Source organism: Triturus cristatus, chromosome 2_1, assembly GCF_964204655.1.
Source record: "Triturus cristatus chromosome 2_1, aTriCri1.1, whole genome shotgun sequence".
Lineage (NCBI taxonomy): Eukaryota > Metazoa > Chordata > Amphibia > Caudata > Salamandridae > Triturus > Triturus cristatus.
Window position 1 is genome coordinate 991,799,731 of NC_140581.1, and position 25,172 is coordinate 991,824,902.

The following is a 25,172-nucleotide window of genomic DNA, read 5'->3' on the forward strand; positions in this document are numbered from 1 at the left end:
GCAGCTCTGCTGACCTGGTTCTCTGGCTCTAAAACGGCTCTGCTGACCTGGTTTCTCTGGCTCTACAGCAGCTCTGCTGACCTGGTTCTCTGCACTCACGATGCACGCACCCGACTTCGCGAAAATATATTTAAAATAATATAACTTTATTATAAGTACAAATATATTATTTTTATGAATATCTTAGATAATCACTTGCCCTAATATGTATATTAAAGACACATACATATCATTTTGGAACATAATTTTTTTTTGCGGGAGTCACGCACCCAGCGCGCCACAGCACGTATATGACATCACGCGGGACCCGCAACCGCGCAAGCATCTCGTACCGTAATGCGCATGTGTCACGAATGCTCTACGCGCATACACCCACTTGGGCGGAACATTTAAATATGCGCAGCTGGTCTGTTTTTGCTGCTATATCTTTTTGTAAGTGCCAGTGATCAAGGGCGTCATGCCCGAAACACGTTTGGCCCGTTGCATTGTTGCTGTCAATGCGAGGCTGACTATTCCTGCAAACCTTGGATTAAATGGTTAAGACTCGTTGGGTGTGGTGTCTTCATTTGGAGGCAACTCTTGTGGATTATATATATATATATATATATATATATATATATATATATATATATATATATATATATATATATATATATATATATATATATATATGTGATATACGCAATCGAAACGCGTCATGGCAGGCACTATGTCTGAGCCGCATTGGAGTTTATAATTTATGCGCAATAAAGCATAGCATTGCGGAAAACTAACTGTTGGAGTCGTGCATGACTTCACCGTGGAAGTGGTCCGTACCTGGGTTGTCCAGTTGAGCAACAGACGGGCCTGGGGGGAGAGAGAGATATATATATATCCGAAATCCCCAACAACAACTTTTCGGAGGGGAAAACCAAGCCACTCCAATTGCTGCAGTAAGTAGTTTTCAATCGTTTTTAATGGCAATATATATACATACATACATACACACTCTTTCCTGTTCTCTGCAGGTCAACAAGTGTTTTTGGAGCTGTTATGCCCTAATACATGTCAATCACGTTGTTCTCAAACTGAAGCCTTTGTTTGTTTACTCTGCGATGTTTCCTTTATCTCTTCCAGCGACTACAGCTCAGTTTTCATTCTAGGGATGAGAACACCCCTCTCTAGATACATCAGACAGAGTGGATATCCCTCTGTTGTAGTGATGGATTACTTGCAGGTATTCCCAATTTTTTCTAGGAAAAAATATATAATTTCTGCCGCCGCCTTCCATGATAGAACTTCATAAACCACACAAGACCTGATGTCCTTCCTGCGACAAGAAACCCAACTACCTGAAATGATTTGGACAACAGAGGGATGAATAGCCTATCATGTTGCTTGGCTCATAACCATATGTGTATACATAATGGATTGGTACACATGGCAAGCATGAAAGTAGTCACTCAAAGTGTTTCTTTCTTCCTAAGTATAAACCAAAGCCAAGCAAATTATGGGTATCAAAACTATTGAGTGATGGGCCCATTTTTAGTCAATGATTTATTTACATTTCTTGTATCTTCCAAAAATGTCCCTAGGTCCTTGCATACCAGTCGGAGAATGACCTCCTCATTTTTACCAGCACAAATCCCTGCCTTAAATTTCCAAACAGCGTTATGCCAAAAATGAATGAGTATAAGAATGCTGAATTAGCTTGAAGATATAGGCAAATGTAATGATTTATGGTTCTTGTTTCAGAGCAGAGGAAAAGAAACAATATATGACAAAAGTGGGGAGATTCAAGTGGTCATATACTTATTGAATAGTGTCAATCATACCTGACTTTTTCTTCGCACAAACGAGAAATAAACATTCCCATAGCGAGCCCCACATGGATCTGAACAGCTTGGGCCTCGTCTGCGTTGGGCCTCCCAGGTAGTCTAGCAGTCAGTATGCTCAGGATTTCCTCCACTCTCTCCTTGTAGGATACAACGATCACAGGCACCAAAAGAGAAAGCGCTGTAGCAGCACAGGACCGTGCAATGGCACTGGAAGTGTTCTCACCCGAATAGGATTTCTAGAATACAGAGGAGTAAAATGAGGCATTTCTTGTACGTGTTCTCATTCTACATATATCTTGTTTCTATGTGCATGGAGGAAGGTTTTACAGTTGCAAGAAAAAAGTGGTGTCGAATGTGAAGAACACAAAACCCCCCCCAACTTTTCTCTGGCAGCAGTGATCAAAGCAAGTCCTGGAGTGCTGGACCCAAGCCAGATTTTCAGCATTACCACTGACTATGTAAAATGAGCCCCATTTAAATTTACAATGTGTAAATTTATATTATGTAGCTATCCTGAAAATCTGGCACAGATCTGGCCCTCCTGGGCCTAATGTTGCATGCTTCTGAAAAAAATATTTAAAAAAAGATCTGAATGGCACCGCTAGTATATGTGGCCCCAGGGTAAAGAATCACACGTACATTTTTGGAAAGCAAATCAAGGCAGTAACAGTATAAATAAACTGTCAGTGACTACAACTCGCCGTAGGCAAAACCTGAAATACATTTTGTAATGGTTTGGGAAGTATTTCAAATTTATGTCACCCTGCACTGTACTCAACAAGCAAGGTTAGAGTATGGGTTTTATTGTGATGGGGACCCCCAAATTCACATTTTGTGACATATAGGAATGTTATCATTGCAACAAAATGTGCATTAAGACGGGAGTCAATTGGAATGGTCTGGGAAAGCACTCATGCAACATGATAAGAGGTAGTAATAAAATTCAAATCACAAGTGAAATTTCGAGGACACAGTTTGCCTGAACGTATACAATAGCGATTTCCTGATGTGATGAGTTAAATTTTCATTACGATAAAAGTAGTGTCTGGATAATTAAACTCTAATAAGCAGGCCCTAAGAAGTATTTCTCTTATTCGTTTGGTTCAGGAGGTGTCTAGCTCACTGTAAATAACTAGCATGGGTTCCTCAACACAGTCAGACAAAATTCCCATCGTAAGGGGGACGTTAAAAGACCCCTCTCAAGGGTCTACATTTTTGCAAGCATAAAAAGCTTTCGCTTTGCACAACTCATTCGCAATTGGCTTTGGTGCATTATATCCCAATGTAAAGTTGGGTATCCTGAATCACACTCTTCTGGCATGATTCACTAAGCTATCTCTGCACATAGATCTAACTTTGGAAGAGAAAGAGCTGCATGTATGTTTGTACATTCAGAGCACATTGTCTTAAAATGTGAATTAGCACAGGCAACGCCATTTACTCTAATGTATTAATACATGAGCAAGGTAGAAAAACTCCTCGGAGGGGCTGGGGCATTTGAGTGGAAACATTGGCAAAAGTAAGTGGACATCAACAAACTCAAAAAGTTTGTAGGTATTCACGAAATTTTAAAAGCAATTTTCAATTTCAAATAGGCTCCTAAATGTACTCCAACATAAGGAAGGAGTACAGTTGTGCTCATTGTGTGAAAGTGAAGGGAACAACCTAAAATTGGTGATGGTGTATGGGAAGGAGTTTTTTTTTCCATTTCCTAAGTTTTATTGGGTTATTTTTATAAACAAAGGAAGACAAAACAGAGGCGAACATGAAATGCTGTAATAGTAAGTTACATAGCAAGTAAGTCACATACTTTGGATCCGGTGAGGATATATAGGTTCTACAAAAACATAAGATAAGCAAAATCTCGAGTCCATCCTCTACAACACAATAAGAGAGAAAAGCTGAAGAAACTAAAGATAATAGAGTAAATGAGGAACCCCTTGCTGTTCACCAACAGGGTGTTATTACAGCAGCCAAGTAGAAAAGAAGGTGTGCCAGAGAGTATGACACCTTTTTTATCAGTGGCAGTACAGCATAATGACAACATACTCACACATAAATTGGGGTACATATTTGGCGCATAGAGTGAAGCATATACTACTGGGGGTTGGGGGGTGACATGCTGTTCATATCTGAGGGCTGACTCTAACCTAAGTCAGAGTAAGGGTACAGCTACCTCCTGTATGGGATTACGGGAGTTTTGTCATGGCGAAATAGTTGTCCAGAGACTCCCAGACGTTGATAACCTGTGGTTTCCAGAGAGAGTTCTGGAGAGAGATATTGTCTGCTCCTCTTAGAAAGGTAATCCAGTTCAGCCAAGCACAGAAGGAGGAAGCAGCTGTGTACTTCCAGTTAGCCGATATCGACTTACATGCCGAGGTCAGTAGTAAGTCCACTAGAAGTCTATCATTCTGTGAATGGATCTGGGGATCTAGAAAACCCTGAATTGGGGAGAGGAAGTTTTTTTTAAGTTGGATCCCACAGAGATTGTGAATAAAGTCAAAAAAGCTATCCCAGAAAGGCGAGACCTCCCTGCAGAGAAAGAGTCCTTTTCAGGCAGATGTGTACATGTGCAAGAGAAAAAAATCCTGTGAAGAGAGCTAATGGCTGAAGTGGGCTGACCCATCGACCATGTTGTGGGGTGTGGCAGGCAGATCCAAAATGTGAATGACATCTGAAGATACCAATAGATAAAGAGGACTGACTGAAAGCCCCGTTTTAAATATTTTGTGTTTCTAGGGTTTTTTAATGTAAATACCTTTTATACCGAACAATAACTTCACTTGTACTTTTTCTTTCAGTGAATTTATGAGGGTTTTTCTGTAATGTAAGATATTATAACCAGACCTAAATATACATCCCTCTTAACCTTTATTTTCAATGAATTTCAATGGTTCTTTTTTTAAACATGAGCTAAAATCTTAGTACCTTACCCAACTATATTGTCACTTTAACCTTTGTTTTTTTCAGTAAATTTCTGAGTTTTTTATATTAAGATATCGTTGCCAGACCAAGATATAACGTCACTTTAATCTTTGCTTTTTCAATTAATATTTTATCATATTTAGCTAGTGTCCCCGCGCATACCTCCCTCCGTATGTGCATCGCCTTGGGACATGTGGGGTCGGGACCAGATCCTGCACTTAACCCCTCCCCCCAAAAACACATGCGGCCAAACCCAACTGCGCCTGCACCTAACAGCCCATGAATGGCAAACCCCCACAGACACCCACTCCACGTTCTGATTTTTTTTCACTGCGCTCCTGCTGTACCAGTGCATAAGTAGAACCCCAAGCGGCTGTAGGACAGTGCAAGCGTCACTTTTTAATGCTTGCACGGTCCCGCAGAGGATGCGCTGAGCCCTATAGAAGGCCTCACTGAGCCCTTGGAGGACAGCAAGACCCATGGCACAATATTTTTTTATTTTAACCCTAGTGGGTCCCTCTGGTACCCCCACAACCATGTACTTTTTTTTTTAACTCAAGACACGTCTTTGAGTTCCGGAGTCCTTAAAATGGAGGGCAATATTTCTCTTAAGTTGCAGTGCTGCAGCCAGCCAATCAGATTGCTCAGTACCAATGGCCCTCTACCAGTCCCACTCTACTAAGATGGATGACAGGAAAAAATCCCTCTTGGCCGATCAGAATGCTTATTTTTTTATTTGAGGTATCCTGGGAGTACTGCAGGACTAACCTTCCTATGGAAACTCAAACCTAATTATACAAAGCGGCAAGCGCCAGGAGAATCGGTGGGGTGTTGTGTGTGTATGTATGTAAGCATGAGGCTGGCAAAACAACTGAAGCTGTCTCTAAGTCAGACCTAAAAAGGGCGGCGAATAAGGAAAATTATAGACTTTTCCAAAAACTTAGGTCAGTAGACCAATTGATCTGGAATTTTTTCTCTCCCCATTTACTCAGTTTAGGTATATAACAGGCACTGGCCAAAACCTGCCCAATGGAAAATAAAAATGTATTCATAGGCATTGATTGCATGGCCTTTGCATTCCAGTTAAGACACCATTTCTAAATCAGATCTCACCAGTGTTAGTTATTGACCTTGTAATTTGCGCTAAACACGCAGAACACAATTTGTTTTCTCACACCTCAAAAATATCTGCTATGGTATTTTTTTACAGTTCTGGACATACATGTTGGAACCATGGAAAGACCCGTCCTTTCGGTCGGTAGTGGCAATCCACGATACTGAGCAGTGTGTCGAGCACCATTGACAGCCAGGCTTGTGTGGGAAGTATATCAGGCTCTATCTGCAGAGGGAAAAACAAGGTAAATTCATAATTGAAAAACAGCAGAGATCTCAATTTTAACCAATAAATTACATTTTGCAACACTTCTGAGGTGTTGTCAATATGCTTTGCTCGGTGATGGTTATACAGACAAGTAATAGCTACCTTCAAAGTCATATATGTATATAGATATATGTCTTAGAAAGTAGTATCATATGTGGACAAACAAACATTTTATCTAAGAAGCAGGCACATATTACAACTCAATAAAATTTAGTAATAAGGTGACTGGCTGAACCCTCAGATCCATATCTTAAAGGCTAAATAAAATATTTTGCCGGGCATTTTGAGTAGCAACCACAATTTCAAACCAGAGGATGAAAAACGTAACCCTGTTTTTTGTATTTTTTAAGCCAGTCAAATACAGCTAGTAATGCGCAGTAAATAGATTCTTCGGTTAGTTCCATGACTGTAGGAAGGTGAATATCTGACTATGGTTACCCCCAACTTTTTGCCTAGTGTTTAGCTGGTTTTTTCGACTTAGTTGGCCTGAGATCCTGCCATTCAGGGTCTCAGGCTGTCTGCTCTCTCTTTAAAATGGACTCCATGTACCCTAGGTAAATACCCAATTGGTAAGGATCACCTTATTGGACCCTGTACAGTGTACCCTAGGTACCCAGGGCATAGGTGTACCCTAGGCCTCCCAGGGGCTGCAGCACGTATTATGCCACCCCTGCTCTGGCCTTCCAATCAGACACAACTGGCTGATCACTCAGCTGGGGCAAGGTTGTGTAATCACCCCTTGCTTAGATATAGTATACCTATATCTACCCTTAAAATAGACACATGTGTACCTGTGAGCCACTCCTATGGCAGGCCTTAACAATCCTGGAGGCAGAGTGCTCGGTAACATGTGAGATGGTCCTCTCTCTAGCATGAGCTGAGCCTGTCTGCAGCTTTCGGAGCCATGTCCTTATAGCTGTTCTATGATATAGCCTACCCTATACTCTTAAAGTACCTTATAACCTTAAACGGTTATGGTAACTATGGTTTGGCTTTATCAAAACATGTCGTGTAAGGTGTCTAACACTTTGAAATAATACCCCCATACCATTTCTGGTGATGAGGATATTATTCCTCCCTTCTAGAGGGAGAGACATGTTAAAATCCTACTTTGCTGTTTATCTCTCACCAAAGCCTCAGCATCACAAAATGGATGCTGCTGCCACAGACACGAGTCTGACCTCCTGCAGCTGGGAGCCCTCCCAGCCAGGGAGGCCTGGCCAATGGGTTTCCTGCTTGGGGAGGTGCTAGCACCTCCCCAGACAGACTTTAGTGTATTTGGGCAGGGAGGGCTGAAAGGAATGAGTCATGCCTGGGGCACACAAGGTGCTCCATGCATAGTCCAGTTCAAACCGGTGCTGGGGCACTCCAGCCCCAGCTCTGGCGCGAAACTGGACAAAGGAAAGGGGGTGTAGCCACCCCCCTTCCTGGTCCCACCCATAGGAGGGACCTTGCAGGTAGCCCAGCCCACTAGCCCAGTATATCAGTAAGTAGCTGAGCCCTGCTAAATTAGATTACCCTGAATCTGCAACTTGAACAGAAACTCTGGACCTTCGACATTCGACCTCAGGAAGAAGACTGAAGAAATCTCCCTTGTGGCCAAGGAGTGACCACCCTGGGCAACCAGGCACTATCCAGCGACCGCTGCTTGCTTTGCGACTGATCCTACGAGGGACGACTGCAGAGACTGACCAGCGCCGAGACTTCCAGACACCTCTGACCCAGATCCACATCTGCAGCGAAGCTGAGACCCGTGGAGGCGACGAGGGACGTGGGACCGGCAACTTGGGAAAAGTGGCTAGTAACTGACTAGCGCGACTTCTGAGGCTTCCTCGAGGCTGTGCTTGGGGAATTGAGAAGCCCCCATCCCAAGCACCATCTGCAAAGAAGACCAGCTCCCCACACTTCACGTGGGGCCGTTCTGCACCTGAGTTGCTCGACGTGTTGTCCGGTTGCTGGCCCGTTGGCTAGTGACCTCTGCGACGACGAACCTTTGTTTTCATCTTGCTGGTCCCGCTCCTCCAGACTGGCACCCGCTCCTCTGTGAAAGAGAAGCACCCCAGACCTTCCTGGTCTGCACCAGAAGCAAGTCCTCCATTCTGCGTGGGTTCCGCTTGCCAAGGCTTGTTGGGTCCTAACTCGACATCGCCGCCGCCGACAGCAAGAGCCTTCGTGGGACAGCTCCCCTCCTGGTCCTGGTCGTCCTCGACGTCTCCTGGTACCCGTGGCTGCTGCGACAAGCTTCGCCTCTTCACCTGCATCTTCACGACATCGCCTGGTTCCTTCCTGATACCTTCCCGGCTGGTGACCTAGACTCTGTCCCTTCTGCTTGCAGGTATCCTTCCTTCTTAATTCCATCCTTGGGATCCACCGGACACTCTTCACTGACTGCCTGTCAGCAACTTTCCTTCAGGCATCCATAGAAGTCAACGACGAAACCCGACGCAAGTTCACACCTATGCACCCGCAGCCCGTGGGCTAGGTAACTTGAGTACTCCGGTGCTCACAAGGGTATTGACTATCCTAGGGTCTAGTTTCCGAGTCTCGACTTTCTAGCTATTCCAGAGGTGTCCTAAAACTGTTAAATTCTAATAACTACTATTTCTATCGACTTTTACGCATTACGCGTGAGTGTTTCCACTCTGCACCTGAATCCCGTGGGCCTCCCACTTCCTAACTGTTGCTAGTGTAGTGTAGCCCCAGCGATTCCCTAGGCCTATCCTATTTCCGTGACAGTGGTCCTTATACCACTTACTTAGTATATGGTTTGCGTGGCCCCTAGGGCCTAACTGTATTACTTACCTGTGTGACTTAATGTATGCTTAAATAAGACTGTGTTGTACTTACCTCGAATCTCATAAAGAGTGCTGAGGGTTTGACTAGAATAAATACACTTTATTTTATATATATATCTGTTGTGGTGTCCTTTCATTTGGTATTCAAGGGATTATATATGGTATCACAGCTGGCTTCACATGCCATTCAGAGTTTAGCCTAAGACTGCTCTTGTCCATGCTACCACTAGGATAGCTGGTCTATAAGGTTGACTTTACAACCAATCACCATAAGGGTATTTGGACTGATATAAGGTGTACACTAGAACTAGTGACATCATACATCAGGCCAACTTCTCACATTGGTGAGCAGCGGTTGGGATCTGAGCTTGCTGTTGTAATACCATTGTAATCTTGAGATACTAAATTGAAAGATCACACAGATATTGTTTAGGTACATATAACATAGATTATAATACTTACGTCCTACTGGACTTAGTGGTTGTAGGTTGAAGGTAGTAACACACCCTGACTACAACTACTAGAGTGGTTTAGTAGATACAACTAGTGTAGGTAGGTGCACACACCACACCCTCACTAGAATCATGTCCCTGAATGGAGATCACACTGATACTCCCTCAGGAGAGGAGAATCCTGGACAGATTCCCTCTAGATATGATGCATTGACTTTCCAGGAGATGAGACAACTGTGTACCTCCAGGAAATTAAAACAGGGTTCCAACCCTACCCTTAGACAGCTAGTGGAGCTTCTGGAGGCCTATGATGCTGAAAGAGCTGCCAAGTATGGTGCCATAGCTGTAGATAAGGGTCTACCCACCACAGAGGAGTCAGATGGGGCTTCAGATGAAGAGGTAGACAGCCAGGCTAACCTAAGCTTACATGGGAGTTTGCATGGGGTCCCCCCATACAGACCCCCAAGTGGGCTTAACCAGAGAAGCAGGAGAGACAGATCCCCTTCAAGGGAATCCATCCACTCCCATGTCTCTAGCATCTCTAATGCTTCCTCTCACAGGGGAATGACTTCCCCTGAGAGAAAGGAGCATGAAGCCAGAATGAGGGAAGCTAATCTGAGGATTCAGAGGGAAGAACTTGCCCTTGCCAAGGAGAAGCTTGCTCTGGCTAGAGAGCAAAAATGGTGTGGGTCAGAACCCACTGGTGGCAGCAACATTCCTAGAGATAGGGATAGGTCCTATGACCATAGAAACCTAAGCAAGATAGTCCCCCCATATCAGAATGGGGATGACATCCACAAGTGGATGACTGCTTTGGAGAGGGCCTGCAAAGTACAGCAGGTACCCCAGAGTCAGTGGGCAGCTTTCTTGTGGCTCTCCTTTTCTGACAAAGGTAGAGACAAGCTCCTCACAGTCAGTGATGAGGATGCTAACAATTACAAAGTCCTGAAGAGTGCTCTGATAGATGGGTTTGGCTTAACCACTGAGCAATATAGGTTGTTGTTCAGAGACACCCAGAAGACACAGACACAGGACTGGTCTGATTTTGTGGATTGTGCCACTAAGGCTTTGGAAGGTTGGTTAACTGGCAGCAAGGTGCAGGACTATACAGGACTGTACAACTTGATTATGAGGGAGCAGATCCTTAGTAATTGTCAGAACCAGCTTCTCCATCAACACCTGGTAGACTCAGATTTGACCTCTCCCCAAGAATTGGGAAAGAGGGCAGATAAATGGGTCAGGACCAGGATTAGGCCTAAAAATCAGGGTGGTGACCAAAAGAAAGATACCACCAAGCCTCAAGAGAAGGGTGGGGATAAAACAAAATTGAAATCTTCCTCAGGGCCCCAAAACTCCACACAGGGTGGTGGGTCCCAAGCTCCCTCCTCTACCACAGTTAAAAAGCCTTACTGCCATGAGTGTAAAACTCCTGGGCATTGGAAAACTGACAGCAGTTGCCCAAGGGCTAAAAACAAAACTGTTCCTCCAACTACTCCTGTCACACCACCTATTACTGTCAGCAGTAATCCCCCAGGTGGTGGGAGTGCCCCCAAAAATGTGGTTGGGTTTTCTTGGGGAACACAGGGGGACTCTGGCTTAGCCAATTTCCCTACAGCAGCTACCCTTGTCTGTGATGGTGGCATGGGGTTTGCCAACTTCACTGCATGTCCCAACACCTTGGGTAGGTACAGACAGGAGCCCTACATCAATGGTAGAAAAGCTGAGGCCTACAGAGACACTGGAGCTAGCATCACTATGGTGGCCCATAGGCTAGTTCCCTCTGAGCAGCTTTTGCCTGGTTTCTCATACCAGGTAACTAACATTGATGGCAAACAGAACAGTCAACCCATGGCAGAGGTATGTCTCAGCTGGGGAGGTGTCACTGGCCCTAAAAGGGTGGCAGTGTCTCCAACCTTGCCTGTGGACTGCTTACTGGGGAATGACTTAGAACTCTCAGCTTGGGCTGGAGTTGAACAAGACACCCATTCTAAAATGGTAGGCCTTTCAAAAAGGGTAGTGGGGTTGTGCCAGTCACAACCCCTGTCCAAGTAGATTTCCTCCCTGAAAAGGTTGGAAGGGCAGTGGTAGCCACAGCCCAGGCAAAGACAGACTTCCCTATAGAGATTGGTAGAGCTGTGACAGTCACAGCTCAAACCCAAACTGAGTGCCTCCCTGCAAAGGTTGGCAGGACTGTAATGGTCTCAGTCCATATTCAGACTGACATAGGTGTAGTGAAGCCTGAAACTACGGATCACTCCACACAAACAGAGAGTAGTGGAGAGGAAGAAAAGTCTCCCTCTCCCCAGACATTAGGAAAAGGTCAGCCTCCTCAGGGATCTGACCTCACCCCTTGTGAAGGAACTGCCCCAGAGGTAGCCAGGCCTGGCCTGGCAGAGCCTCTGATGTCAGTGGCCCCTTCCAAGGTGGGACCCAGTCTGGTGCAGGTAGCCTGCCTCTCTCTACCCTGCCTCAGTCAGCCCAGAGCTGCAGAGGTCAGGGAGGCCAGTGGACCCCAAGAGGGCCCCTGTCCACAAGAACCCCCCCATCAAAAGAATGAGGATTGCCTGGCTAGTAGCCCTAGCCAGGTGATGGGTAAAAACATTCCTGAGGGATCCCCTTTACAGGTAGTTAGGGACCTCCCCCAGAGGGATTCTGTTGGGCACAGGCAAACATGGGACCTTAGGGCCCCAAACCTGACATGTCCCTCCAGTAAGCCCACAAAAGGGACCCAGCCTCCAGCTTTAGGTAGCCAGAGGCTGACCCTGAGAGCACAGTGCAACTCAGTTAAAGAAAGAAAGGCATCCATGGTGGAGGATGATTGGAGGAAGCTGGGGCCTCACTTTGAGGACACTCACTTCAGTACTCCATCTCAACACCAGCCTTTTACTTTGCAAAGACACACCAAAGGTAGAGATTCCCTATGGTGGAGACCCTATGATACCTTTAGGATGAGGGATTGCTTAGTGGACCATGAGACAGGGGGTAACCATGCCAGTGCTGGTTCTTCCTTATATGGCCACTTAGGCAATAGAGGCTTACCTTGTCAAGGCCAGCCTTATCTCCTTTCGTTTGCGGGGGGGTTGTGTAGGAAGGTGGATATCTGACTATGGTTACCCCCAACTTTTTGCCTAGTGTCTAGCTGGTTTTTCGACTTAGTTGGCCTGAGATCCTGCCATTCAGGGTCTCAGGCTGTCTGCTCTCTCTTAAAAATGGACTCCATGTACCCTAGGTACATACACAATTGGTAAAGATCACCTTATTGGACCCTGTACAGTGTACCCTAAGTACCCAGGGCATAGGTGTACCCTAGGCCTCCCAGGGGCTGCAGCATGTATTATGCCACCCCTGGTCTGGCCTTCCAATCAGACACAACTGGCTGATCACTCAGCTGGGGCAAGGTCGTGTAATCACCCCTTGCTTAGATATAGTATACCTATATCTACCTTATATATAGACACATGTGTACCTATCAGCCACTCCTATGGCAGGCCTTAACAATCCCGGAGGCAGAGTGCTTGGTAACATGTGAGATGGTGCTCTAGCATGAGCTGAGCCTGTCTGCAGCTTTCGGAACCATGTCCTTATAGCTGTTCTATGATATAGCCTACCATATACTCTTAAAGTGCCTTATAATCTTAAACGGTTATGGTAACTATGGTTTGGCTTTATCAAAACATGTCGTGTAAGGTGTCTAACACTTTGGAATAATACCCCCATACCATTTCTGGTGATGAGGATATTATTCCTCCCTTCTAGAGGGAGAGACATGTTAAAATCCTACTTTGCTGTTTAACTCTATCCAAAGCCTCAGCATCACAAAATGGATGCTGCTGCCACAGACACGAGTCTGACCTCCTGCTGCTGGGAGTGATCCCGGCAAGGGAGGCTTGGACAATAGGTTTCCTGCTTGGGGAGGTGCTAGCACCTCCCCAGACAGACTTTAGTGTATTGGGGCAGGGAGGGCTGAAAGGAATGAGACATGCCTGGGGCACACAAGGTGTCCCATGCATAGTCCAGTTCAAACTGGTGCTGGGGCACTCCAGCCCCAGTCCTGGCGCGAAACTGGACAAAGGGAAGGGGGTGTAGCCACCCTCCTCCCAGGTCCCACCCATAAGGCGTGACCTAGCAGGTAACCCAGCCCCCCAGATTTGGATAAGAGTGGTAGCTGGGCCCCAGGAGATTAGATTATCCTGAACCTGCAACTTGAACAGAAACTCTGGACCTTCGACATTCGACGAAAGAAGAAGACTGAAGAATCTCCCTTGTGGCCAAGGAGTGGCTACCCTGTGCAAACAGGCACCATCAAGAGACTACCCTTTGCTTTGCTGAAGTTCTACGAGGGACCGACTGCAGAGCCCGACCAGAGCCTTGACTTCCAGACTTCTCCGACCCTGATCCACATCCACAGCCGTGCTGAGATCCGTGGAGGCGACGAGAGACGTGGGACCGGCTACCTGGGAAAAGTGGCTAGTATCTTCAAGCGCAGCTTCTGAGGCACCCTCGAAGTTGTGCACCGGGGATTGAGAAGCCCCAACCCCAAGCACCATCTGCACCGAAGATCAGCCCCCCACACTCCACGAGTCCTGCGTGGGGCCCTTCTGCATTTTCCTGCTTGCCGCGTGTGTCCGGTTGCTTGCCCGCTGGCTAGTGGCCTTTGTGACGACGCATCCTGAAATCTTCACCGCTGGTTTGGCTCCTCCAGACTGGCTCCTGCTTCTTTGAAAAAGAGAAGCACCCCAGACCTTCCTGGTCTGCACCAGAAGCAAGTCCTCCGTTCTTCGTGGGTTCCGCTTGCCAAGGCTTGGTGAGTCCTAGTTCGACTTCGACACCGCCGACAGCAAGAGCCTTCGTGGGACAGCTCGCCTCCTGGTCCTGGTCGTCCTCGACGTTCCCTGGTCCTCGTGGCTGCAGCGACAAGCTTCACCTTCACCTGCAATCTTCACGACATCGCCTGGTTCCTTCCTGGTTCCACGTGGTCACTGGCTAGTGACCTTGACTCTGTCCCTTCTGCTTGCAGGTCTCCTCTCTTCTTGATCCCAGCCTATGCCGTATTTTATTAATCTCCTGATGTCATCTATTCCAGAAAACACAGGTAATACTGAGACCATGTCCACAAATTTTCAGGAATGGATTTTAAAGGCAGCCAACCAAGTTGCACCTGAAAAATATCATCGCCCCAATAGAGCTACGCCATCTGCTCAATGGTACACAGAGGAACTGCGCCTCCAACGTCAGTACTGTAGAAATCTTGAAAGGCGCTGGAGGAAACATTACAGTCCCTCTGCTAAGCAAGATTATAAGAGCGCTCTAGCAATCTACAAAAAAGCCATCAACACGCAAAAGAATCTCTTTTACACTGCCAAATTGAACAAGCACACAACTCAGCCAGGATGCTCTTTCAAGTTGTGAATTCTCTTTCTAGTCCAAAGGGACCTATAATTGAGAACTCGCAGGAACTATGTGATTCATTAGCCACTTTCTTCAAAACCAAGGTGATGGACATCTATTCCACTTTTTCTAATGAACAGGCAGGAAAAACTGATGTTACACCCATCATTTATCCAATACCCAATAACTCCTCTTTTGATCAGTTTCAGCCAGCTACTGAAGATCAGATCAGTGCGCTGATCTGTAAGATCAAATCAGGTTCCCCACTTGACACTTGCCCACCTACAACAATGAATAAACTACAGAACGTTATCACACAGCCGCTAACTGAAATATGTAATTCCATATTTAAATCTGGTGTCTACCCAGCAAGCTGGAAGAAGGCCATTGTTAAACCTTTAATTAAAAAACCTTCCTTAGACCCCACTATTTCTTCCAACTACAGGCCTATTGCCTGCCTCCCCTTCACGTCCAAAATTATAGAGGCAACTATGAATAAACAGCTCTCAGAGTTTATTGAACATCATAAACTCTTAGACGACACTCAGTTCGGGTTCCGGAGGGAACACGGAACTGAGACAGCACTAATAAAAGCCTCAGACGAAATTAGAGAGATTATGGACTCAGGAGGAGCTGCAGTTCTTATTCTATTGGACCTATCGGCGGCCTTTGACACGGTCGACCACACCATCTTGGTCGACCGTGTCGCAACCCTTGGGATCAATCATCTGGCCAAAGATCTTATAGCCTCCTTTTTAGCCAACCGTAGACAGGCAGTAAAGCTGGGCAATTATTATTCGCCCACTACTGAATTGCCTTGTGGGGTCCCTCAAGGATCCTCGCTAAGTCCTACACTTTTCAACATTTATGTTTCGGACTTGGCGAGGGTCATTAAATCCCATGGGATGCGTTTAACCACCTACGCCGATGATACCCAGCTCGTGTTGGCGGTGTATAAGAATGGCCCCGTGGTAGCAGCTAAGTTTCAGGAGGGTTTACTGGATGTACAATCATGGATGCACAGTAACTGCCTGAAACTTAATGCGGAGAAGACTGAGGTTATGACCTTCGGCACAATTTCTCCAGAATGGTCTCACACATGGTGGCCTAGTCAGATGGGCCCGCCTCCGGTGCCAGCCACCAAAGTCAGGAATCTGGGAGTGATTTTTGATAATAAGTTATCTTTTGGATGCCACGTTAACAAGGTGGTTTCGGCTACTTTCTTTGTACTGAAGAAAATAAAAAAACTCTTGCCGTATTTACCAGTATCTGCAGGAAAAACGCTAGTTACCACACTAGTATTTTCAAAATTAGATTATGGAAATGCTCTCTTTCTTGGTACACACAAATACATCTTAAACAAGCTTCAGTCCGTCCAAAACATGGCAGCACGGATCCTGCTTAACATCCCTAGGCGTCATTCCACTTCTGCAGCCATACGCCATCTTCATTGGTTAAGGGTTGAGAGCAGGATCAAATTTAAGGCTCTTTGTATAGCCTATAAGGCCATCCACCAGACAGGACCAAAGTTTCTAAAAGAGGCTTTTCAGGTGTACATCCCCAAAAAGAATCTAAGATTAGCAGCTAGCTATCTTTTGACTGTCCCCCGCACAAGAACGGCCACCTGGGGTGACAGGCGATTCTTGGTAACAACGCCTGTGCTCTGGAATTCACTTCCTTTGCACATTAAAACCGCTCCCACCCTTATTAACTTCCGCAAATTACTGAAGACCTGGCTTTTTAATCAATGAGAACGCGCTCTGATCTGTGCTGTAATCTAGAGTATCTCGCTGCGCCTAGACACCTTAGGGTATTAGTTGCGCACAAAAAATCTCATAAATAAATAAAATAAAATAAATAAAGCCTTGGGATCCACCGGACACTCTTCACTGACTGCCTGTCAGCAACTTTCCTTCAGGCATCCATAGAAGTCCACGACGAAACCCGACGCAAGTTCACACCTATGCACCCGCAGCCTGCGGGCTAGGTAACTTGGGTACTTCGGTGCTCACAAGGGTAGTGACTATCCTAGGGTCTAGTTTCCGAGTCTCAACTCTCTAGCTGCTTCAGAAGTGTCCTTAAACTGTTAATTTCTAACATCTACTATTTCCATCGACTTTTACGCATTACGCGTGAGTGTTTCCACTCTGCACCTGAATCCCGTGGGCCTCCCACTTCCTAACTGTTGCTAGTGTAGTGTAGCCCCAGCGATTCCCTAGGCCTAGGCCTATCCTATTTCCGTGACAGTGGTCCTTATACCACTTACTTAGTATATGGTTTGCGTGGCCCCTAGGGCCTAACTGTATTACTTACCTGTGTGACTTAATGTATGCTTAAATAAGACTGTGTTGTACTTACCTCTAATCTCATAAAGAGTGCTGAGGGTTTGACTAGAATAAATACACTTTATTTTATATATATATCTGTTGTGGTGTCCTTTCATTTGGTATTCAAGGGATTATATATGGTATCACAGCTGGCTTCACATGCCATTCAGAGTTTAGCCTAAGACTGCTCTTGTCCATGCTACCACTAGGATAGCTGGTCTATAAGGTTGACTTTACAACCAATCACCATAAGGGTATTTGGACTGATATAAGGTGTACACTAGAACTAGTGACATCATACATCAGGCCAACTTCTCACAGCTTTGATGCACAGAACGACCCATCTGGGGATGGTCCGTTTGTGCACAGCCCAAAGGTGTACTTCTGCTGGTGACCTGACTTGCTCTGCTGGGTCTTGCGCTTACTCCCGGGTCCCCCTCGTGTGGTGCCATCGCTGCAGTTCCTGCCACCTCCTCCCTCCCGCCGCTGCGTTTGCAATCTCTTGGCCGCAGTGAGGAGGGAGGGAGAGACTACACTTCCCAGGCTCCCCGGCAGTCACCACCCCGGAAGCAGCGTTATCCCCTCTTGCGCCCGGAGGCGCTTTAAATCTGGACATACTCCCTGGGGAGCGGGTGTACTTCTGCTGGTGACCTGACTTGCTCTGCTGGGTCTTGCGCTTACTCCCGGGACCCCCTCGTGTGGTGCCATCGCTGCAGTTCCTGCCACCTCCTCCCTCCCGCCGCCGCGTTTGCAATCTCTTGGCCGCAGTGAGGAGGGAGGGAGAGACTACACTTCCCAGGCTCCCCGGCAGTCACCACCCCGGAAGCAGCGTTATCACCTCTTGCGCCCGGAGGCGCTTTAAATCTGGACATACTCCCGGGGGAGCGGGTGTACTTCTGCTGGTGACCTGACTTGCTCTGCTGGGTCTTGCGCTTACTCCCGGGTCCCCCTCGTGTGGTGCCATCGCTGCAGTTCCTGCCACCTCCTCCCTCCCGCCGCCGTGTTTGCAATCTCTTGGCCGCAGTGAGGAGGGAGGGAGAGACTACACTTCCCAGGCTCCCCGGCAGTCACCACCCCGGAAGCAGCGTTATCACCTCTTGCGCCCGGAGGCGCTTTAAATCTGGACATACTCCCGGGGGAGCGGGTGTACTTCTGCTGGTGACCTGACTTGCTCTGCTGGGTCTTGCGCTTACTCCCGGGTCCCCCTCGTGTGGTGCTATCGCTGCAGTTCCTGCCACCTCCTCCCTCCCGCCGCCGCGTTTGCAATCTCTTGGCCGCAGTGAGGAGGGAGGGAGAGACTACACTTCCCAAAGAGCTGGTCGTCCACCCGGAATTGTTTTGTGCGATCAAAGTAGAAGGAAACCGAACGTTTTGGATCCAGCCGGTGGAGCCTCTCTTCCTCTTTTGAAGGATGCGGAGGCGGAAAGAAGGTTGGCAAAGTAATGGTTTGGCCAATGTGGAAAGAAGTAACCACCTTGGGAAGAAAGGAAGGTCTAGTTCTTAGGACGACCTTGTCCGGATGGACAGCCAGAAAGGGAGGCTTGGAAGAAAGAGCTTGTAGCTCACTCACCCTGCGTGCAGAGGTGATGGCCACCAGAAAGTAAAGAAGCCTGAGAGAACAGTTATGTAGCGGCTCAAAGGCAGCACACATAAGATAGGTAAGGACCAAGTTCATGTTCCACTGGGGCATTACAAAGGGAACAGGAGAAAATAGATGAGTAATGCCCTTAAGGAATCTATTTACAACAGGGGACTTGAAAAGAGAAGGCTGATCAGGAAGCCTAAGGAAGGCCGAGATGGCCAAGAGGTAGTCTTTGAGAGTGCCCAGAGCAGAGCTCTGCTGGGCCAAAGAAAGGAGGAACAAGAGAACCTCAGAAAGAGGGGCGGAATGGGGATCCACAGCCTTTGCTGTGCACCATGCCACAAATTTGTTCAAACGGCAGGCGTATACCGTCTTAGTGGAGGGACGCCTGGCTGTCAAGATAACATCGCAGACTTCGGGAGGCAGGCGAAACGACGTCAACTGCCGCCGCTCTATCTCCATGCAACGAGGTGGAAGCTGGACTGGTTCGGGTGGAGGACCGTCCCCTGCTGCTGCGAAAGAAGATCCTCCTGAAGAGGCAGTCGGATCGGAGGATCGATGGCCATGTTGAGCAGCTCGGGATACGAGACTCTTCGTGCCCAATCCGGAGCCACAAGAATGACTTGGGCCCGATCGCGCTTGATCTTCTTCAGCACTCTGGGCAGAAGTGGTATAGGCGGAAAGGTGTATAGAAGACCGCAACTCCAAATGTAGAGAAAACTAAATTTATGGTGCTCCACGGGGCAGGAGACGTTTCGGCAAAAGTCTTCATGGGTGGGAAGCCCCTGGAGCAGACCAAAGTTTTTACTTATTTGGGCATTACCCTTGGTGAAAAATTGAGCTGGATTCCACAGGTGAAGCTTCTAGCCCTGAAACATTCACAGCTAGCTGGAGCCCTTTTAAGGGAGCACAGGCTATCTCTAACTAAGCCAGTGGCTCCAGCAATAAAGCTGTATTCCCTGAAAATAGTCCCTGCTATTTTATATGGCGCTGAGATCTGGGGTTGCTGTAACTTGTCCGATTTAGCTTTGGCCCAAAATAAATTTTTAAGATCAATTGTGGGCCTTCCAAAATCGACTCCTCGAATCCCCCTATTGTTTGACCTTGGTTGTAACCCTATTGAGGACATTGCACAGCTTAGAATGGTCCTCTTCTGGAGAAGGTTGTGGTCTACCCCAGAATTACATCACTTCGCAAAGGCCTTACTTGAAGTAAGGGTGTTGGACCACTCTAATAAGATTCTATGGCTAAAAACTGTCAAAAACCTACTTATTGATATGGGAATGAGGGATTTCTGGGTATCCCCGGAAATGGTCGTCCCTCCAACCAAGACTGATTTAAGAGCCGCATACTGGAGCTTAGTAAAATTTAGGAGACATTCTACTCTGGTAGGATCCCCACTGACTAGAGTTTTTTGGGATTTCAAGGACGAACCATCCCTTGAAATTTACTGGGATCTGATTACCAAACCTAGAGATCGCAGGCTGTACCACCAGTTTAGGGTAGAAACGCTCCCACTCAGTAAATTTACCAGTAAATGGAAAACTGGTATGGGAGACAGGTGTCCTTTCTGCCCTGACTGTATTGAAAATGTAAGCCGCCTTCTCTATGTTTGTCCAGCCTATCATTTAGCCAGGAGCACGTGGCTCAAACCCTTGAGTAGATCTCTTTGCACAACCTCCGCTATGACTGCTAAAAGGCTTCTGAAAATTGGAGACAATGGAACTATTATCATAGGGGTAGCCAAATTCCTAAGCTGGTCTTGGGCTATTCGCGAAAGATATGGTGGACTACAGTAAACTTTGCCAATTTTATCTTATTAGATGGAATTTTATGGACATTTTAATTTAAATGAATTGTATGTTGTGTATAAATTATATACCCTGTGATATCCAATCTATGGTCGCAGTACTCCACATTGTTTTATTGTATATATATGTCTTTTAAGATGAACAATCGTAATAAAGACTTTTTTGACTGACTGACTTGGGCCCGATCGCGCTTGATCTTCTTCAGCACTCTGGGCAGAAGTGGTATAGGCGGAAAGGTGTATAGAAGACCGCAACTCCACTTGTGACGAAAAGCATCACCTAGCCCGTGCCGCCTTGGAAATTCCAATACACAGAACTGTTGACATTGCGCGTTCCATTCGGTGTGGAATAGATCTAACCAAGGCTCTCCCCACTGCTGAAAGAGACCTTGCACCACTTCCGATTGAAGACGCCATTCGTGATCCATTATACACGTGCGGCTGAGTTCGTCCGCCTAAGGGTCATCCTGACCAAAACCAGGGATACAGGCTGAAAGATGAGAATCATAGCCCGAATATCCTGGATTCGCTGTTGGGGAGGATAAACCGGAAACTGCGTCTTGTCCAGAAACACTCCAATGAATAGGAGCTTCTGAGAGGGGGAAAGGTGTGACTTCGGCACGTTGATGGAGAACCCCTGCGAATGCAGGAGGTCGGCCGTAGTCTGGAGGTGGGAGACGACAGCGTGGGGCGAGCCCGCCTTCAACAGCCAGTCATCAAGATAGGGGAAGACTGGAACCCCTGATCTGTGTAGATGAGCTGCGACCAACGCCATCACTTTCGTGAACACCCGAGGGGCACTGGTAAGGCCAAAGGGGAGCACGGTAAACTGAAAATGCTCGTGGCCTACCCTGAACTGTAAGTAACGCCTGTGGGCCGACAGGACGGAGATCTGGAAATCGGCGTCCTGCAAGTCCAACACTACCATCCAGTCTCCAGGGTCGAGGGCAGACAAGACCTGAGCGTGCGTCAACATTTTGAACTTCTGCTTCTGGAGGAAGCGGTTGACGTTCCTGAGATCCAAGATAGGACGCAGGCCTTTGTCCTTCTTGGGCACCAGAAAGTAGTGGGAATAGCAACCACGAACTACTTCTGGGGCAGGAACGCGCTCGAGGGCTCCCTTGGCCAAGAGTGCCGAAACCTTCTGTTGGAGAAGGGCCAGATGATCCTCCTACATGCGATGGTACTGAGGTGGCATGGATGGAGGGGTAGTCTCGAAGGGGAGGGAGTAGCCCCTTCAGACTATTTGCAAAACCCACCTGTCTGACGCGATGGTGCACCAGTGGGGGTGGTGATGGTGGATCCTGCCGCCCACTGGCGTTTGGTGGCCCTGAAAGGTCGGACTAGGAGGGTTTGGAGGCTGCTGCAGAGGGGGCTGTGGTGGACTGGCCCACCCGCTGGCCCGCAGCACCATGGCGCTAGTTCCCACATTCCCGGCCATGCTGAGGCTGAACAGCCTGCGCCGGCCTGTAGCTCTGGGTGGGATGTGGCAGGGTACCCCTTCCGTGGCCACGAAAGGGGCGAAAGTCAAACTGCGCAGGGCGGGTGGTGACGAGGCCCAAGGACCTGGCCGTAGCCCGAGAGTCCTTAAAGCGCTTCAGCTCGTTGTCTGCCTTATCGCCGAAAAGGCAACGGCCATCAAAGCACATGTCCATAAGAGTGGATTGGACATTCCCGGAAAAACCAGTCGAATGCAAGCAGGGCTACTGACGTGGAAATCGTCCTGCCAAGTTTGTCGGCGGTATTCAGCCCACAGCGGATGGTAAACTTTGCTGCGTCTCTACCCTTGGCAACTGCACAGGAGAGCACGGCCCGGGACTCCTCGAGGCACTGAGGCGGCACTTACGCAACCGTGTCCCACACGGAGTGGGTGTAACGGCCCAACAGACATGTGGTGTTTACCGACGACAGTCCTAAGTTGGAGGAAAAAAACATCTTCTTCACAAGATGGTCCAGCTTTTTGGATTCCTATCAGGTGGAGTGGTAAGGAATGCGTCCTTGGAGGTAGAGGATCGGACCACAAAGCTCTCAGGGGTGGGGTGTTGAGAGAGGAAAGTGGGGTCGCCCAGGGCCAAGCGGTGGTGTGGGGCAATCATCCTGTCCACAGGAGCCTCTGTGTTGGGCCTGGACCAGGTGCCCAAAAGAAAGTCTGTGAGGGCTTCATTAAACTGCACCAGAGGCTCGGAAGAGCTCGCTGCCGGTTGAAGGACCTCTGTCAGGAGGTTAGTCCTGACTGCCACCGTAGGTAGCTCGAGGTGGAGAGCCTCGGCCGCCCTATGCAACACCACTGCTTATGACGCTCCCTTCTCCGTAGCCACGGTAGGAGGAGACAACATGCCAAGGTCTCTGGTGAGGTATCCAGACCACTGGCTTCCCCCAATTCCTCTCTCCAGTCCTTTTCATACACCAACTGGTCAGATGAAGGGTCCCCAGACCCCTCCCAGTCCTCCTCACCCTCCTCTGGCTGCCAATCTGGTCTCAAAGAGCCAGGGAATAACAGGGGCACCAAAGTACCCATCGGCACTGGGTCCGGCGTCGGTCGACGCCGGTCCGGCTCTGTGTCTACCTCGAGGTGGAGGCCGGGGTCGACGTCCGCTGGGGACACAGCCGACGCCGGTGGCGGACATGGTGCCGGTGGAATCAGCGTCGGGGGAGGCATAACAAGTCGACTGGGGGCTGATCCGGATCCAGGCCTGGATCCAAGGGGACCCTGTGGCAACGGAGCAACCAGCGTTGAAGGCACATGGCCCCCGAAGGCGCGCCGGGGGAGTCTTGGCTGCCCAAAGATGGCATGCATCGCTTCGTAAAACTGACGAAGCTGGGCAAGGGTCGCTCCTGGTCCCGGGAAGGGGCGGAAGCCCAGAGCCGACCCTAGGGGCACCGCACATGGAGCCGTGGGAGGGGCACCACCAGCATCCCTCATCACGTCGGCTTACGGACGGGGAGAAGTCGAAGAGCGACAATGCTTCTTCGACCTCTTCTTGTGCTTCGACTTACCTGACCCTGAATGCGAAGACTTAGATGAAGAATGGTGTTGGCTCCGTGACCGGTCCCTCGACCTCCTACGCGTCCGGGATGTCAAACGACGCGGAGCCGACTGCCAGGCCTCGAGTAGCTTTTCGGACCACTCCCGCACAGACTTCGGGACATGGTCCGGCAGTCAGAGCACTAAATAACAACATATACTTCTCTCTAATATATACTTTTAAAATTGGTGATACGTCCAAGAATATACAAGTCCCATATACCAGGTATATGTCAAATTTTATGATCAAAATATATATCATTTTTTTAACTTCATTTTTAGATATTACAAATATATATAAAAAAATCTCATAAGTACTTCTACATTGGAAGAGCTCCAAAGAAAATTGATGAGGAATGGTAAAGTACGATGTACACATCAACAAGAGAAGGAGAAAACTGAAACACCAGAAAAGACAGTGCAGGGGTTGGACACAAAATCATGAAAAACATACAATTACATACATATAAGCAATATACAATACAAAATTCTCAACACAAAATACATAAAAGAAGGAAATGCGGCCACGTGCGTTTCGGAAATGTGATGTACACAACAAAATCCTTCATCAGAGCGCTGTGGGAGACCAATCAGTCAGTGGCCACGGGCCATCTATGTGTCGTACACTGAAGATGATTGTACGATGTAAGGAGCTCAATAGCAGTTTACAGTTTTAAAACCGAGAAGCATAAGATGCTGATAACACTAAACACGGTGTCACAAAAGTAAAAGTAAGGAATGAGACCTCCATAGCACGGCGCAAAAAGCTGCGAGGCAAGTAGCCACTAATAAAGAAAAGGACCATCTCCTGCATGCTAGGAGCCTTTACTACAAACAAATCAGGAACGCCAAGTTTAACTATTTCAGACACCAATTAGATCAAGGGGCAAACCGCCCCAAGAAACTTTTCGAATTGGTCAGACAGCAGTCTAAATCTAAACTCGTATCATCTGACCTCGCTGCTAAGAATGCTGAACTCCTCTCCTCCAGAGCAGCATCTCCACCTGTCCCCTTTGAAAAGCTCAACTCTACCCCCCTGATCCCTAAGAACAATGCGGCCTGGGACACCTTTACCCCGCTCAGCGAACAAGACATCAAAAGGATTCTCCGGAATATCAACCCGTCCAATCACTTCAGTGACCCGCTACCCCCATCCATTTTCAAGGAAATCATGTATGCACTCATCCCTACCTGGACAAGGATTGTAAATGCGTCTCTGTCACAAGGCACAATCCCTGATTGCTTAAAAGCAGCTCAAGTATCCCCTATACTAAAAAAAACTAACGCTGATAGGACAGACCTCGATAATTTCCGACCTATCTCCAACATACCCACCCTTGCGAAACTCCTTGAAAAATGCATCCAGGCCCAACTCTGTGCTCACATTGAGAACTACCAGCTCTTGAACCAACATCAATCCGGCTTTCGGACGGGGCACAGCACTTAATCGGCCCTCATTCATGTAATGGATGACATTCTAAAGATTCTCGATCTAAATGAATCCTGCCTCCTGATCCTCCTTGACCTTTCCTCTGCCTTTGATACGGTCAATCATGACAACCTCTTAGCCATTCTGCAAAACAGGATGGGTTTTGGTTATCAGGTGCTACAGTGGTTCTCGTCCTTCCTCCATCACAGATCGCAAAGAGTCAAGGCAAATCACTCTCTCT

General features: G+C 47.7%; 1 protein-coding gene across 2 annotated transcripts in view; it reads right to left on the reverse strand.

The window, feature by feature from the left end:
• FOCAD (focadhesin) overlaps positions 1-25,172 on the reverse strand; it is a 1,730,079-nt gene that overhangs the window by 925,025 nt on the left and 779,882 nt on the right. For both annotated transcript variants that reach the window (XM_085634390.1, XM_085634400.1), the window contains exons 28-29: positions 5,965-6,081; positions 1,815-2,053 (exon numbers count right to left, since the gene is read on the reverse strand). In XM_085634390.1, the coding sequence (XP_085490516.1) occupies positions 1,815-2,053; positions 5,965-6,081 (356 nt within the window). The remainder of the gene's footprint in view (positions 1-1,814; positions 2,054-5,964; positions 6,082-25,172) is intronic.